Source organism: Meriones unguiculatus (genome assembly GCF_030254825.1).
Source record: "Meriones unguiculatus strain TT.TT164.6M chromosome X unlocalized genomic scaffold, Bangor_MerUng_6.1 ChrX_unordered_Scaffold_30, whole genome shotgun sequence".
Classification (NCBI taxonomy): domain Eukaryota; kingdom Metazoa; phylum Chordata; class Mammalia; order Rodentia; family Muridae; genus Meriones; species Meriones unguiculatus.
In genome coordinates, this window is record NW_026843706.1 from 11,966,381 (window position 1) to 11,982,288 (window position 15,908).

The 15,908-nt window shown below is 39.2% G+C and overlaps 1 protein-coding gene across 1 annotated transcript in view; it reads right to left on the reverse strand.

Annotated features, from left to right (window-relative positions):
- Positions 1–4,205: 4,205 nt before the first annotated feature.
- The window catches only part of Clic2 (chloride intracellular channel 2), a 29,289-nt gene continuing 17,586 nt past the window's right edge, over positions 4,206–15,908 (reverse strand). The window contains 3 exon segments of the mRNA XM_060376772.1: positions 4,206–4,362; positions 4,795–4,975; positions 5,579–5,685. Coding sequence (XP_060232755.1) covers positions 4,206–4,362; positions 4,795–4,975; positions 5,579–5,685 — 445 coding nt within the window.

Genomic DNA, 15,908 nt, shown 5'->3' on the forward strand with positions numbered 1-15,908 from the left:
ATAAATAACAGCATTTGAGAATTGTGTTTTTATGTAATTTATAGATAAATATACTTTTTTATAATTCACAGAGTTGTTATGGGCATTAAATAACAAAATAATAACAACATAGTAAGTATCCATTAAGTACTTACTATTAAGTATTGAGTCCTGTTAATATCATTTAAGAAGATAACAGGCTGGGAAATTTCTAAGATCCACTTCAACTGGCCCTGGCAGCTTAATGGAAAAAAAAAGATAATAATTCTTTTGTCTAAGAATAGTTGGGTAACAACTTCCTTGTAATGAATTCCCATCTTTTTTATATTCTGGATCTTACTTGGATCACTAAGCTGTAAAAACAGCTTGAACTAACACATTTCAAGGCATAACAGAAACTTTGTTGAGATGCTTTGTGCCTTAAAAATCATAAATCTTAAACAGCTTTGCTTTCTGAAATCATATTAGTGAAAAATGGAAATATCAGATCTGTTTAGAGATGCTACAACTCCACCAGATTACAGGTACAATTTCTTAGATCAGAAGACTTCCAGTGAGGAGACACATTGGCTTTATACATTTACTTTGAGTGATTATCAAAGACAGTACATTGTAGCATTTATGTGCCTAGGCTTGATGTTAGCTATATACTCACTGCCTCACTTTTCTTCTACCTATTAAAACACTTCATCCTCCTTCCCCTATTCTTCAGAATAGTGGAACACCCCTATCCAGACACACCAGCTCATCTATTCACATGAGGTCTTGGGTTCATTTTCCTCTCCTGTGGCCTGAAGTCCCATCAGGAGGAAGTGATCAGAAATCAGGCAACATTGTCTGTGTCAGAGATATTCCCACTAAACTAGTGGGTCGACATGAAGCCCAAGATGTCCATCGAACTTATTTTCTTGGGGTCTGTGCATTGCAGTATGTCTATCCTATACAATGTGACTAAATTCTGCTTATAAGTGAGTATATACATTGTGTGTCTTTCTGGGTCTGTGTTACCTCACTCAGGATGATCTTTTCTAGTTCCATTCATTTGCCTGCAAATTTTACACAATAAATTTACACAATAAATTTCACATTTCTTTATCCATTCTTCAGTTGAGGGACATCTAGCTTGTTTCCAGATTCTGGCTATTACAAATAAAGCTGCTATGAACATAGTTGAGCAAATGTCATTGCTGTATTGTGGAGCATATTTTGGGTATATGACCAACAGTGGTATTCACAATCTTCTGAAAAAGTGACAGATTGATTTCCAAAGTGCTTGAGCAAGTTTGTACTCCCACCAGCAATGGAGTAGTGTTTCTCTTTCTCCACATCCTCTCCAGCATGTGTTATCACTTGAGATTTTATCTTGGCCATTCTAACAGGTGTAAGATGGAATTTCAGGGTTGATTGATTTGCATTTCACTGATGACTATGGACATTGAGCATTTCTTTATGTGCCTCTCCATCATTTGATATTCCTCTGTTGAGAATTATCTGTTAAGCTTGTACCCCATTTTAATTGTATTATTTGGTTTGTTGGTATTTAATTTCTTGAGTTCTTTATATATTCTGGATATTAGCCCTTTGTCAGATGTAGGGTTGGTGAAGATCTTATCCCAATCTGTAGACTGCTGTTTTGTTCCATTGATAGTGTCAGATAGCCAACATCAAACTAAATGGAGAGAAACTCAAAGCAATCTCACTAAAATCAGGGACAAAACAAGGTTGCCCACTCTCATCATATATCTTCAACATAGTACTAGAAGTTATAGCCAGCAAATAAGACAACTAAAGGAGATTAAAGGGTTACAAATCTGAAAAGAAGTTAAAGCTTCACTATTTGCAGATAACCATGATAGTATACATAAGCGACCCCCAAAATTCCAGCAGAGAATTCTTGCAGCTGATAAACTTCTGTAGTAGCCCTTCTGTATACAAATGACAAATGGGATGAGAAAGAAATTAAGGAAACCACACTCTTCACAATAGCCACAAATAATATAAAATATCTAGGAGTAACTCTAACCGAAGAAGTCAAAGACCTGTATGATCAGAACTTCAAGTCTCTGAAGAAAGAAATTAAAGAAGATACCAGAAGGTGGAACGATCTCCCATACTGATGGATTGGTAAGATTAACATAGCAAAAATGGCAATTTTACGAAGAGCAATCTACATATTCAGTGCAATTCCCATGAAAATACCAACATAATTTTTCACAGGCCTTGAAAGAACAATTCTAAATTTCGTATGGAAAAACAACAACAACAACAAATCAGAATAGTGAGAATAATCCTATGCAATAATAGAACTTCTGGAGATTTCTCCATACCTTACCTCAAGGTATACTATAGAGCAATAGTAATACAACTCCTGCAGTAACAAAAATAGTAATAAAAACTGAATGGTACTAGCATAGACATAGGCTGGTTGATTAATGGAATCCAATCAAAGAACCAGAAATAAACCCACATATCTATGCACAACTAATTTTTGACAAACCACAATGGAAAAATGACAGCATCTTCATCAATGATGCTGGTCTAACCGATGTCTACATGTAGGAAAACGAAAGTAGAGCCATATTTATCACTCTACACATAACTCAAGTCCAAGTGGATCAAAGACCTCAACATAAAACCAGATACACTAACACTGCTAGAGGAGAAAGTGGGTAAGAGCTTTGAACTCATTGGCACAGAAGACAACTTCCTGAACAGAACACCAACAGCTCAGGCTCTAAGATCTAGAATTAATAAACGGGACCACTTGAAACTGAAAAGCTTCTGTAAGGCAAAGGACACATCTATATTTTTCTTTCTTGAAGCTTCTCATTTACTTCTTTCTCCTTCAAAGGAACAAGTTCAGTTTTTGTTCCCCTATTTGAATGATACATTGACATGTGATATGCAAGGCATTTATGAGTTTTAATATATATGGTACTCTTAAAATTCCGTAGAAAGCTTTATGATCATCTTACATTCACAATATAATTTAATAGCTCAAAATCCTTTTGTCAACTAAGTTTCTTCATTTACTTTTTTATATGAATGAAAGATCCAATTGATTTTGCAGCTTTGCTATGCATTCTCTCCTCATCTCTTTTTATAAAATTAAGGTTTGACAAATTAATACTTGTTCATTTAATAATAGTAATATAATATGGTCACAAAGGCCATAGTCTCATCTCTGGGATGTGATCATATTTCTAGGTATTGAGTACTCTTATATGACTAACTGGTTTTGGTCTCTTTAATGATCTTTATTTAGTTATTTGAAACAGAGTCTCACTATGTTGCCTTGGCTATGTTCTCACTAGGTAGACCAGGATGGCCTCAAATTCACAGAGACCACCTGTCCTCTCAAAAACGGGGATTAGGAGAAAGTGCTACCATGCCTAGACTGTTTAATTATTAAAAAAAAAAAACTCATTGTTTTGGAATTTCTGTCTTTGAAGTGGTCATGCTTTGATGTCAGTTTCACTTCAGAAACAGACTAATGTAGGTATTAATCAAAATGTAACCTTGCAATAGTCGAAATGCTATAGTTTAATTACTATAGATGGAATATTTTTTTTAGTGTTGAAATTGTGGGTATATCATTCAGTACCTCAGACATGTTGTTTTTTTCAATTATTTTATTGTATTGGCTATTATTAAACTCAAAACATTTTTAATTCTTCTCATTTTCATTTTGGGGATTCTACTTTAATAATACACATACTGTTATTATCTATAGTTACAGTAAAATGAATAAGAATACTAGAACTTATTTTTCATATCTAGTTGTAACTTAATGCCTATTGATCAAGGTTTTATTTTAGCTATTTTTCTATCTTTGTACTCTCCCAGCCTTTGGTAACTACTATCTTAGATCCTGTGACATCAGTTTCTGTTTGCAAGTTTACAAATGGGTGATGTCAATATCTACTTAGATATATGTTTTAGCTCACATGCTATGCAGTCTAGGAACTCAACAAAAAAGCAAAAGATCTTGATGCTTGCCATGTTTTAAGATTGAATGGTTTGTCATATGAATAAATAAAGTGAAAAATATGACGTATGTTAAACACAAAGATTACTTATGGTGCAAAAACTGTAGAATTCTTTTCTGTTACTGGGTTGATTAGAGGAAATAATATTTTCCATGCTATTATTATTTTCAATAATCTTTCTAAAAAGATACGAAGTGTTATTAAATAACAAAGAGAGCTTTTTCTTCTGAGTTGTTTCTACCGTTTACCCACACTTGCATAGGTATTTTCAATTTCTTTGTCTTCAGGACATATGTGGGCAAATTCTTCATGGGCATAGGCATTGTGAAGATAGCACCATACTCCTGAGAATTCTGCTGGAATGTCAAAGTTCCCATACTTCTTTACAGCAACCGATGGTTTTAAAAAGAAATGAGAAAAGTTGATAACAAAATAAATCAGTTATGTTCTAATATGTAGAAGCACACACCAAAGGCCAAATACTGTAAAATAAACTATAAAATAAGCATAAAAATATATTTACTATTTTTTATTTATTTATTAATATTAGTTATAGTTTATTAACTTTGTATCCCAGCTATATCCCCCTCCCTCATTCCCTCCCAATCCCACCCTCCTTCTCTCATCTCCTCCTTGCCCCTTTTCAAGTCCACTGATAGGGGAGGACCTCCTCCCCTTTCATCTGACCCTGGTTTACTATTTTAATGTTTTGTCTACAAAAGTAAACAAAGACATATTCTCCCTTACTAGAAGGTCACTGTATTATATACTACAAACTGATAAGCCCCTCACACTATATGGATACTTACTGATACTCAAACTTACTTTAATAATGTTCAGTTTGGGCAGCAAACTGCAGTCAGCCAGTGTTAGTTGGTCCCCATCCAAGAACAATCTTCTGGAAACTATGTGTTCCTTGGCACTGTCTGAATCAGTTTCATCCAGAAGTGGAGTATTTAAGTATTCATCCAGATGTTTAAATTCTCTAAGCAGAGACTTTTCAAAATCTGAGCAAATGACATAATAAGGTTACTTATAAATATTATAAGCATTATCTTTGTAACTAAATATGTTCTTAATAAACATCCATGGTTTGCACACTGATTGAATTGGCTCTTTTCCACTAATACACTGATGACACAGGGTCAGCTCAAATGGTGAGTAGAAATATCTTGGACCTTTCTTTAGGAGAAATACAATGGTAGGAAAGTCAAAGAAAGAAAGAAAAATCATTATACATTATCCAACACAGAAGAGTCAAAAAGTGAGAGGGGAGACTATTTTTATAAATCAGAAGAAAACAAATTTACTCAAGAATGTTTATTGGAGATGCTAGGTCCTTCAATTAAAGAACTTCAAAGGCATAGTTCTGCACTTAGTTCACAGCTGGCCCACAAATGCTCTATTTGAATTATTCTGTTACTTGATATATTGAATCTTGGATTCTAAACACAATGAAACTCAATGCTAGGGAATTTCAGAGGACAGACTGTAGAAGTGGGTTGGCCTCCAAAATGTACTATGTATTTGTGAAAATTCTGTTTTAGTTGAGTAGCAATGGAAGGATGAGCAAGTAACTTAGAAAAATAGAAACTTAAAAACATTCTTAATCTCATTTCCTTCCTTTTGTGTATTTTTAATGTATGCAGAAAACTTGAAAAAGAGATTACAGGCCACATCAAAAGATTCCTTTTACTTGGGACTTAGGTAAGGATACCTTAAAAAGAAACACAGGTGACTATTATTCCCATACTGTATCACAGCTACCAGGTTGTCCAAACCTTTATTGTACAAATAATAGAAATTTTAGGAAATTATGCTGAAAATTGAGGGTATTCAGAAACCTCTCAGTAGAAATATATTTTTCCTCAAACTGAGAATATTTTAGTTTCTAAAATTCAGTTGAAATTATACCTGGAATATAAAACTTATATATCTATAAGAATGCTTTAGAGTTTAGCTTATGTTCTTATTTGGTGCAAGGAACAAAAGCAATACATTTTCAGTAAGTAGTAGGGAAACAATCAGGTAAAATGTCTTGTTTGTAGACTCAAGCACATAAAAAGCATGATCATTTTTTAGACACAGAAAAGACCCTTGGCAAAAATCCAACATACCTTTATTATTAAAGTCTTAGAGAGACTAGAGATCCAAGGGACATATCTTAACATAATAAAGATAATTAGAGCAAGCCCACAACCAACATCATATTAAATGGAGAAAAACTCAGAGAATTTCTATTAAAATCAGGAATAAGACAAGGATTTTCATTCTTTCCATGCTTGTTCAATGTAGAGCTTTAACTCTTAGCTAGAGCAGTAAGACAAAGAGGATACAAATAGGAAAGGAAGAGGTCAAAATGTCCTTACTCACAGATATGATTCTTTTCATAAAGAGCATAAACACTCCATCAGAGATATAGCTGAAAATTTTATTCAGCAAAGTAGATGAATACAAAATTAACACACAACAATCAGTAGCCTTTCTATATACAAGTGACAAACACACTGAGAAAAGAATCAATGGAAAAATACCATTTAAAATAGCCTCAAAAATAGTGTAAGATTTAAAGTATATCTAACCAAACTAAACAGCTCGGTACACCTGTGAGAGATTTTTCTTCAGTAAATGATTTGAAGTAGGAAGAGCCACATTTAATCCAGATCTTTGAGGTGGGAAAATCCAATTTTAATCTGGGCTACACCTTCTGGTGGCAGCCTGTAGTGAGAATTTTGGTTTCTTTTTTGATTTTTTTTTTTTTTGTTACAGTTTATTCACTTTGTATTCCAGCTGCAGCCCCCTCATCCATCCCTTCCCAAACCCACCTTCCCTCTCTCTTTTGTCCCATGCCCCTTCCCCAGTCCAATGATGGGGAGGCCCTCCTCCCTTTCCCTCTGACCCTAGTCTATCAGGTCTCTTCAAACTGGCTTCTTTGTCTTCCTCTGTGGACTGGTAGGGCTGTTTTTAATTGCCAAGTAGTATTCCACTGTATAAATGTACCACAATTTCTGTATCCATTCCTCAACTGAGGGGCATCTAGGTTGTTTCCAGGTTTTGGCTATTACAAATAAAGCTGCTACGAACATGGTTGAGCTAATGTCCTTGTATACTTGAGCATCATTTGGATATATGCCTAGTAGTGGTATAGCTTGGTCTTGAGGTACCACTCTTCCTATTTGTCTGAGAAAGTGCCAGATTGATTTCCAAAGTGCTTGTACAAGTTTACATTCCCACCAGCAATGGAGGAGGGTTCTCCTTTCTCCACATCCTCTCCAGCATCTGTTGTCCCTTGAGTTTCTGATTTTAGCCATTCTGATGGGTGTGAGGTGAAATCTCAGGGTCATTTTGATTTGCATTTCCCTGATGACGAAGGATGATGAGCATTTCTTTAAGTGTTTCTCTGCCATTTGATGTCCCTCTATTGAGAATTCTGTTTAGCTCTGTACCCCATTTTTTAATTGGGCTACTTGATTTGTTGCTGTTTAACTTCTTCAGTTCTTTATATATTCTGGATATTAGCCCTTTTTCAGATATAGGGTTGGTGAAGATCCTTTCCCACTCTGTAGGCTGTCGTTTTGTTGTGATGACAGTGTCCTTTGCTTTACAGAAACTTTTCAGTTTCATGAGGTTCCGTTAATTGATTGCTGATCTTAGCGCCTGGGCTATTGGTGTTCTCATCAGGAAGTTGTCTCCTGTGACAATGAGCTCAAGGCTCTTCCCCAATTTTTTTTTCTAACAGGTTTACTGTATCCAGTTTTATATTGAGGTCTTTAATCCACTTGGATTTTGGTTTTGTGCAGGGTGATAAGTATGGGTCTATTTGCATTTTTATACTTGTAGACATCCAGTTAGACCAGTGCCATTTGTTGAAGATGCTATCTTTTTTCCATTGTATGGTTTTGTCATCTTTGTCAAAAATCAGGTATCCAAAAGTGTGTGGGTTTATTTCTGGATCTTCAATTCAATTCCATTGATTCACCATTCTTTTTCTATGGCAGTACCATGCAGTTTTTATTACTATTACTCTATAGCACAGCTTGAGATCAGGGATGGAGATACCTCCAGAAGATCTTTTATTGTAGAGGATTGTTTTAGCAATTCTTGGTTTCTTGTTATTCCATACGAAGTTGAGAATTTTTCTTTCCAGGTCTGTAAAGAATTGTGTTGGCAATTTGAAGGGAATTGCATTAAATCTGTAGATTGCTTTTGGTAAGATGGCCATTTTTACCATGTTAATCCTGCCAAGCCATGAGCATGGGAGATCTTTCCATCTTCTGATATCTTCTATTTCTTTCTTCAGAGACTGAAAGTTTTTTTCACACAAGTCTTTGACTTGCTTGGTTAGAGTTACACCAAGGTACTTTATGTCCTTTGTGACTGCTGTGAAGGGTGTTGTTTCCCTAATTTCTTTCTCAGCCCTTTTGTCTTTTGTATACAGGAGGGCTACTGATTTTTTTTTGAGTTGATTTTTTATCCAGCCACTTGGCTGAAGGTGTTTATTAGCTGTAGGAGTTCCCTGGTAGAATTTTTGGGATCACTTATGTGTACCATCATATCATCTGAAAATAGTGATACTTGGACTTCTTCATTTCAGAACTGAATCCCCTTGATCTCCTTTAATTGTCTTATTGCTCTAGCAAGAACTTCAAGTACTATGTTGAAGAGATATGGAGAGAGTGGGCAGCCTTGCCTTGTTACTGGTTTCAGTGGGATTGCTTTAAGTTTCTCTCCATTTAGTTTGATGTTGGCTATAGGCTTGCTGTACATTGCCTTTACTATGTCTAGGTAAGTGCCTTTGTAATGCCAGGTTCACGGGTTCCTCAGAGACCACCAGAAGGCAAGAGAGCTTTATTATGAGAACAATCGAACTTAGGACCCAAGTCTCGCTGACACAGCAGTAGAGAAGTCGGACCCCAAGCTCTGAGTGAACAGGATTTTTAAAGGGAAAGTCTGTGAGCAAAGGGTTTCTATGGCAACAAGCAGGGGGGGCACAAGCCTTGGTGTTACAGAATTGAGTGAAGTTTAGCAGGGCGGGGTGACCTTTTCTGAGGCACACAATCACAGTGGCTAAGGCATATAATCACAATGGCTATTCTTCTAAACCATATCTGAAACATTGGGGAGAATTTTCCCACCTGATTCCCAACCGATTCCCATTGATTATTGCCAGGGAGTTTGTCTCTATTTTCTATGAAGCATTTATTCTGCATTATTTCCTGAAGGCTGTTGCTAGGAGAGTTAACTCTGTTCTCTGCACATTCTGTGACATTTCCTGGTACCTGAATTCAGCTCCCAGTCAAGATGGCTCTTTACTCAGGCTATACCCAGACTAACTTAAACTCTTCATTTCCCCCTTTCCATGTACCTGAAAAGGCCAATCTTGGGCTCTTACATTTCAAGGTCATCTCCAAGCTGGCAGTACTGGATTTTCATTATCATTAACTGTATAGTCCCTAGTCTTTGCCTAATATATCTCCAGCTAAGCAGGTCCCCAAAATAATAACTAATGTCAGGGAGCCCCCTTTGACCTAGCATTTCAGCCTGTAGGTGGTGGGATTTTGGGCCAGTGGTCTCATTTTCTGAAAATGCTTCAGCACTGACAATAGGACCGTTGGCCTCAGGGGCTAGGAAGGCTGAAATGCCAGACAAAGGCTGGGCAATGGGGCAGTTCTCAGAAGCGTCTGGTTAGGTATTCCATCTGGGGAGGCAGTGAGCAATCATGTCAGCTTCCAGCAAGCTCAAATCTCAGCTTGCAGCTTCAACCAGGTGAAAATCTGCTGAGACAAATTTAAACTAGAAATAGAAATTAAAATTTGTCTACTAAATGGGAAAAGTGAGTAATCCCAAGACCAGGGAAAACTCATATGTGGTCAGTTTGAGCTATGTCAGATTCAGGTCTCATGACTTTTTGATTTCCTGAAACATTTTGCGAATAACAGGTAAAACTGCATCCAATGGAATGAGTATCAATTTTTCTTAGCTGTTTGTTTTATAACCTTTATAAACAACTTAAGTGTGTCCATGGTCTGAAACTCTAACATTTTAACTGTGAGCCCTGTTGTTCATAAACAGCCACCAAAGGAGCTTGGCTACTTTTTGTCAGTTCTTCTTAGCATTTACTTTTAGTCCCCATCTCCATGTTACACTGGAAAGTTAGGTGGAAATACATCAATGGCTTTAGTGCTGAACTCCGGATGCTTGGACTCCCCTTAACAAAGCAACTAGAAAAAAATAAATTTAAAATATTTCTAACTCTTATATCAAAGTCCACTTCAAAAATGGTAAATATTAAAAACATCATAATCTATCTTCAGAAAACAACCAAAAGGCAATTAAAATCTCAAGCCTGTGACTGGGTAATAAGCAGTGTTTTATCAACGTATCAGAACTTTATTGGTCAATGTCAAAACTCTAGACCTCTGAAATCTTATAACACCATAAGCACAACAATAGCAGAGAGAGAGAAGAGAAATCTGAAATATCTCCTATTTTTAATGTCTTAAATCATTTTTCTGTATAATTACAATTTATGTTCATACCTTAAGACACCTACTTATACCCTCCAATCTTTCTTGCATTTATCAAATCCGAAACATTTTCCCAGACCAAACAACATTTTTTAGATCCTCAAAACGTAAACTCCTATATCCTCAGACCCTACATAAATTACATTATTTTTCTATCCAGCCATCCATCATAAGACATAGATAATTAACATAAAGCCTGTAGGCAAGGCAACCCTGCTTGCCTTTTTTAAAATGGAAGACCTAGTACCTGGTAATTTTAACTAGCTAATAAATTAACCAATGAACTAACAATGGATCTAATTATCTGTTCTTTAGCTGTAAGGCTACCATTACCCCAGCTTAGCCATCAATGTTGTCAGAGACCTGAGAAGGATAAATATGTACCAATCCATGTACCAATCAAAATGACAGTGACAACTAGTCAGTCCATCACTCTAGGCAGCTGTCACTGGCTCCTGTGTGTCTCATGGCATCATGATCAGGGTGATCCAGTGACCAGGCACAGAAGATAAGAGACTGTTTCTATGGAGAAAGAAACGAGAGAATGGCCTCACCTTGCCATTAGCAACGTGAAACATTGACTCTCCAGGTGTCCACAGTTTAGGCTGGGCCCTAGCAGTGGGCCAGTTGGGGCAGTCTTGCTCAGTGGTTAGCATACCATAATCCACAGTCACATTGTGCCCAAATCTTCTTGGAGACCTTGGGGAGCTACTGCCAGGATTTTGGGACTCTCTGTCGTAATAAGCTTACACATGTTAAAATGCCATATCCATTAGATCTCTGACAAGCTTGAGGGCCAGCATATCTGAATTCTTTTTTATCTCTCTTTTAATTATCTATTTTAAATTGCATCCTATGAAATAGAATGCCATAATCTCTAATTCTGGCATATTCCTTAAATAAATATTTTAAACCCATATTTATCTCGAGTAGATCTATATAGGCCAACTTTATAATTACCCATCCTAGGCTTAACTTTAAAAACATAAACAAAAGACCAGATAAAATCCATTCTTATAACTAACTGCATTTATTAGCATAACTTTCTGAACTAAAATCAAAGCAAAACTTTTAATCAAATACAATACATAGAAGGGCCAGCAAATCTTGATCATCCTATCATATTGCATTAAGACTAAACAGCAAAAAGCATAAAGGACAAAAGTTTCATTTAGCACTAAACAGAGAACTAAACACAACTAGCAACCTTAGTAAAGATGGACAACTCTGGCCATTTTAAACCTGTCAGCCAGAAAGAAACAGCATTAAATAATTTATATAGGAACTGGCTAGGAACTGGCAACCAGGCATATATTTTTATAATAAATAAAAATGACTTGAATATAACCCTGTATAAACCTGGGCTAAAGAGCATAAGAAAACATTTTGTATTGAAAAAACATCTTGGGGATTCCGGGCTTTTGTAGTTCTGAGGTTGGGGATCTGTGCCCCAGTACCCAAGTGGTAATCTGTGGCGGGTGGGTACCGCTCTCCTGGTAACAGCAAGTTATCTGGCGCACAGCAGGTCCCTGGGTTGAGCAAGTCTACAGGCCATTTTCTAGGGATTTACTGGGTGGCCTAAGTCCGTCCCCTTTGCTTCGTTCCCTGTGAGGATTTCTCCTGACAGTGACTCCCAGTCTCTGGTGTCCTGGGGCACACAGCTCTGCCTGTGCCTAAGAGCTGGGCGCGCAGCAACTGTCTGTGATCTTGTCTGGAGCCCATTTCAGTGATGGTGGCTCCTACCCGCTGGTCTGCGAGACTTTTTCCAGGGAAAGACTAGGTGACCCAAGTTGATACCATTTCCTTCCTTCCCTGTGGGGTTTTTCCTGACGGGGACTCCCTGTCTCTGTTGCCCTGGGGCACACAGCTCTGTCTGTGCTGAAGAGATGGGCACACAGCAACTGTCTTTGCCCGTGGCTGGTGCCCAGTTCAGTGATGGCGGCTCGTACCCACTGGTCTATGAGACTTTTTCCAGGGAAAGACTGGGTGACCCAAGTCAGTACCGTTTCCTTCCTTCCCTGTGGGGCTTTCTCCTGACAGGGACTCCAGTCTCTGTTGTCCTGGGGTGCATAGCTCTGAAAGGCAAAGAGGATGGACATCAGAAGAAGAAGAAAACAGGAAACAACCTAGAAACCTGCCACAGAGGGCCCCTGAAAGGCTCTGCCCTGCAGACTATCAAAGCAGACACTGAGACTTATGGCTAACTGTTGGGCAGAATGCATGGAATCTTATGTAAGAAGTGGGAAATAGTAAGATTTAGAAAGGACAGAAACCCCACAAGGAGAGCAACAGAACCAGAAAATTTGAACACAGGGGTCTTCCTAGAGACTCATACTCCAACCAAGTACCAGGCATGAAGATAACTTAGAACCCTTGCACAGATGTAGCCCATAGCAGTTTACTGTCCAAGTAATGGGAAGAGGGACTGCCTCTGACATAATCTGATTGGCCTGCTCTTTGATCACCTCCCCCTGAGGGGGGAGCAGCCTTACCAGGCCACAGAAGATGACAATGCAGCCACTCCTGATGTGATCTGATAGACTAAGATCAGAAAGAAGGAGAGGAGGACCTCCCTTATCAGTGGACTTGGGGAGGGGCATGCGTGAAGAAGGAGGAAGGAGGGTAGGTCTGGGAGGGGAGGAGGGAGGGGCTTATGGGGGGATACAAAGTGAATAAAGTATAATTAATAAAATTAAATTAAAAAAAGAAAAAAACACCAGCCTTTTAAATGAAGAACAATAAATCGTACAGTTCTTCCTCAAATCATGTTTGCAGGTGTGAAAAACAAAGCAAATACAGTTTATATCTTTTATAACATTCTGTATATCTTCAGGTTGGGCTTTTCCCAGCTCCATTCTTTTGATTTAACCAGACATTTTCTTGATTATCAGACCATATAAAAGTTTTCATCAGAACCCTTTTCATTATTTTATCAAAACTGCAATTTTCATAATCGGCTCAAATACTATAACTTCGTTTTATTTGGCAAAATTAACAAAATAAATATCAAAGTCTATTGTTCTCCCCCAAAGAATTGAGAAACTGTTCCAAGTTCTCTGTTAAAATGTCCAAGGTCCTTACCTAAAATACCTGATAAACTTTAAAATAAACCTGTTTTTGCAATATCAAAATAAGGTACCTTTTTAAGGAATGAAGTCACAAAGTATAAAAGTCAAAACCGGTGGGGCGGGGCAAGATGGCGGCGCCAGGAGGACTCTCATTCTGAACAGCAGCACAGTGGGACAGGCAGAGTGACCAGCAAGCAGAACTTGTGGCCATAAAACACAAGTGATTGTGTTTCTCAGGTGAGAGGATACCCCACAGTGGGGGATTCAATCAGCTTTAACTCACGCGGCTAAACCGCAGAAGAGACCCTGGTTCCGCCAGGTGCTTGGTCGCCAGCCCAGAGCTACACACCAGCGTGATCTGGTTACTGTCCCAGACTGAACTGTGGGCCCACAACATCACAGACTGGATTTTCCAGTCGAGAGATAACCCCAAGGAGCAGGAAACAATTGGGACCGACCTTAGGTCACGCGGACATCCCCTGGAAAAGACTCGGGTTCCTCGGGCACCCCAGGAGCCAGCCCGGAGCCAGAGCCGGGGACCCAGGCGCTGGCACAGAGCCCTGCCTGTGCGCCTGATTCGCCACCTCAGATAGAACTGTGAGCCCCAGGGCACCAGAGACTCACTTTCACCATTGGGTGCAAACCCACAGGTAGGGAAACAGCTGGTCTGATCTCAGAGCACTCAGCTGATACCACCACCCTGAAAAGGTCTTGGGAAAATTACCCAGTTTAGGCAGACACCCAGGATTCCAACAGCCAGAAAGGCGGAGCCACGGGCGGCTGTCTGTGCCTATGGGTTCTACTCGCCGCCACCCCAGACAGAACGGCGGTCCCCAAAGCAAAGACTGGGTGTCCCTGGCAGGAGGAAACCCCCATCGGGGGGATTATCAGGTCTAACGCTCAGGACACCCAGCACCAAAAGACTTTGGATTCACGCAGACTCTAGGCTCTAGCTTTCTAATGCAGGCAGGAGCGCTGTGCTCAGCCACCATTATTGAGTACCCCTATGGCACTGGGGCACACAGCTGCATCCTCAGACCTACAAAAGCCAGAGAGCCATTACAGCAGCCCACAGATACTGTGCCAAGGATCAACCAGTTACCCCTAGCTAGACTGACAAAACTGTGGGAATCCCTGGTCCTTCAAGAGGGCTGCACCCACAGCGTCTGGACCAGAGCAGTGCCTGCAGCCAACATCCCAGACATGGACACACAGCTTCCGGTCCAGACGGAGGCACCCAGCCTCCAGACCAGAGCGGCGCCCCCAGGCGCCAACTCAACCTAGGTACACATTCTCTAGGCCCAGAGCGGAGCACTCAGCCTCTGGCCCAGAGACTTGCTGGGTGCTCCTCTCACTTTCTCGGACAGAACTGTGTCCCCCAGGATAACAGACTGAGTTTCCCTGTTGGGAGAAAACCCCACAGCTAGGGAATCATCAGGTTCTTCAAGAGGACTGTACCTGGAAAACTGTAACAACAGCAGCAGCTCACTAAATTTATAACGAGAAACCCAGCAGTGGGGCAGCTGTCTTGAAAACTTCTATGGGTAAGAGGAGAGCCCCCCCTGCCTAACAAAGACCATAGCTACTACTCAGTGCTATACACCTGAGGTGAGCAGTGACAATCCCTGAGAAACAGTGGCCATACAGTGACCGTAACCAAAAAGCAGAGGAGGACTCCTTCAGGAAAAATCATCTTCCAGCCAAGGGGATTCTCCCTACCTCAGGACTCCAGGAAGCACAGAAACTAACAGCCAACACCTAAAACAGCCCAATGGGTAGAGGTCAGCGTAAAAGCTCAACCAACAAAAGACAGAGAATTATGGCATCTCCAGAACTCAGCCATCCAGGGGCGAACAGCCCTAGACAACACAGCATAATAGAAAATGAAGAAGATGACCTTATATCTATGCTGATGAAGAGGATAATAGAGGAAACAAATAAAATACGTAAAGAATTAGAGGAAGATAAAACCAAACATATCATGGCTATCCGTAAATAATGGAGGAAGTTAAAGACAAGCAGATTATGGCCATCCGTGAAGAAATACTGGAAGATGCAGCCAATCAATTTGTGGCCTTCAGAGAAGAAATAATTAAATCACTGAAAGAAGTAAAAGAAACAGAGTTGAAGGAACTAAAAGAAAAAGAGGAAAATACAATCAGACAGGTGAAGGAAGTAAACAAAACAAATCAAGACCTGAAGATAGAACTGGAAAAATTAAAGAAAACACAAATGGAGGAAATAATGGAGAGGAAGAATTTAGGGAAGAAAACAGGAACTACAGAGGTAAGCATAACCAACAGACTACAAGAGATGGAAGAAAGAATCTCAGGTGTAGAAGATAC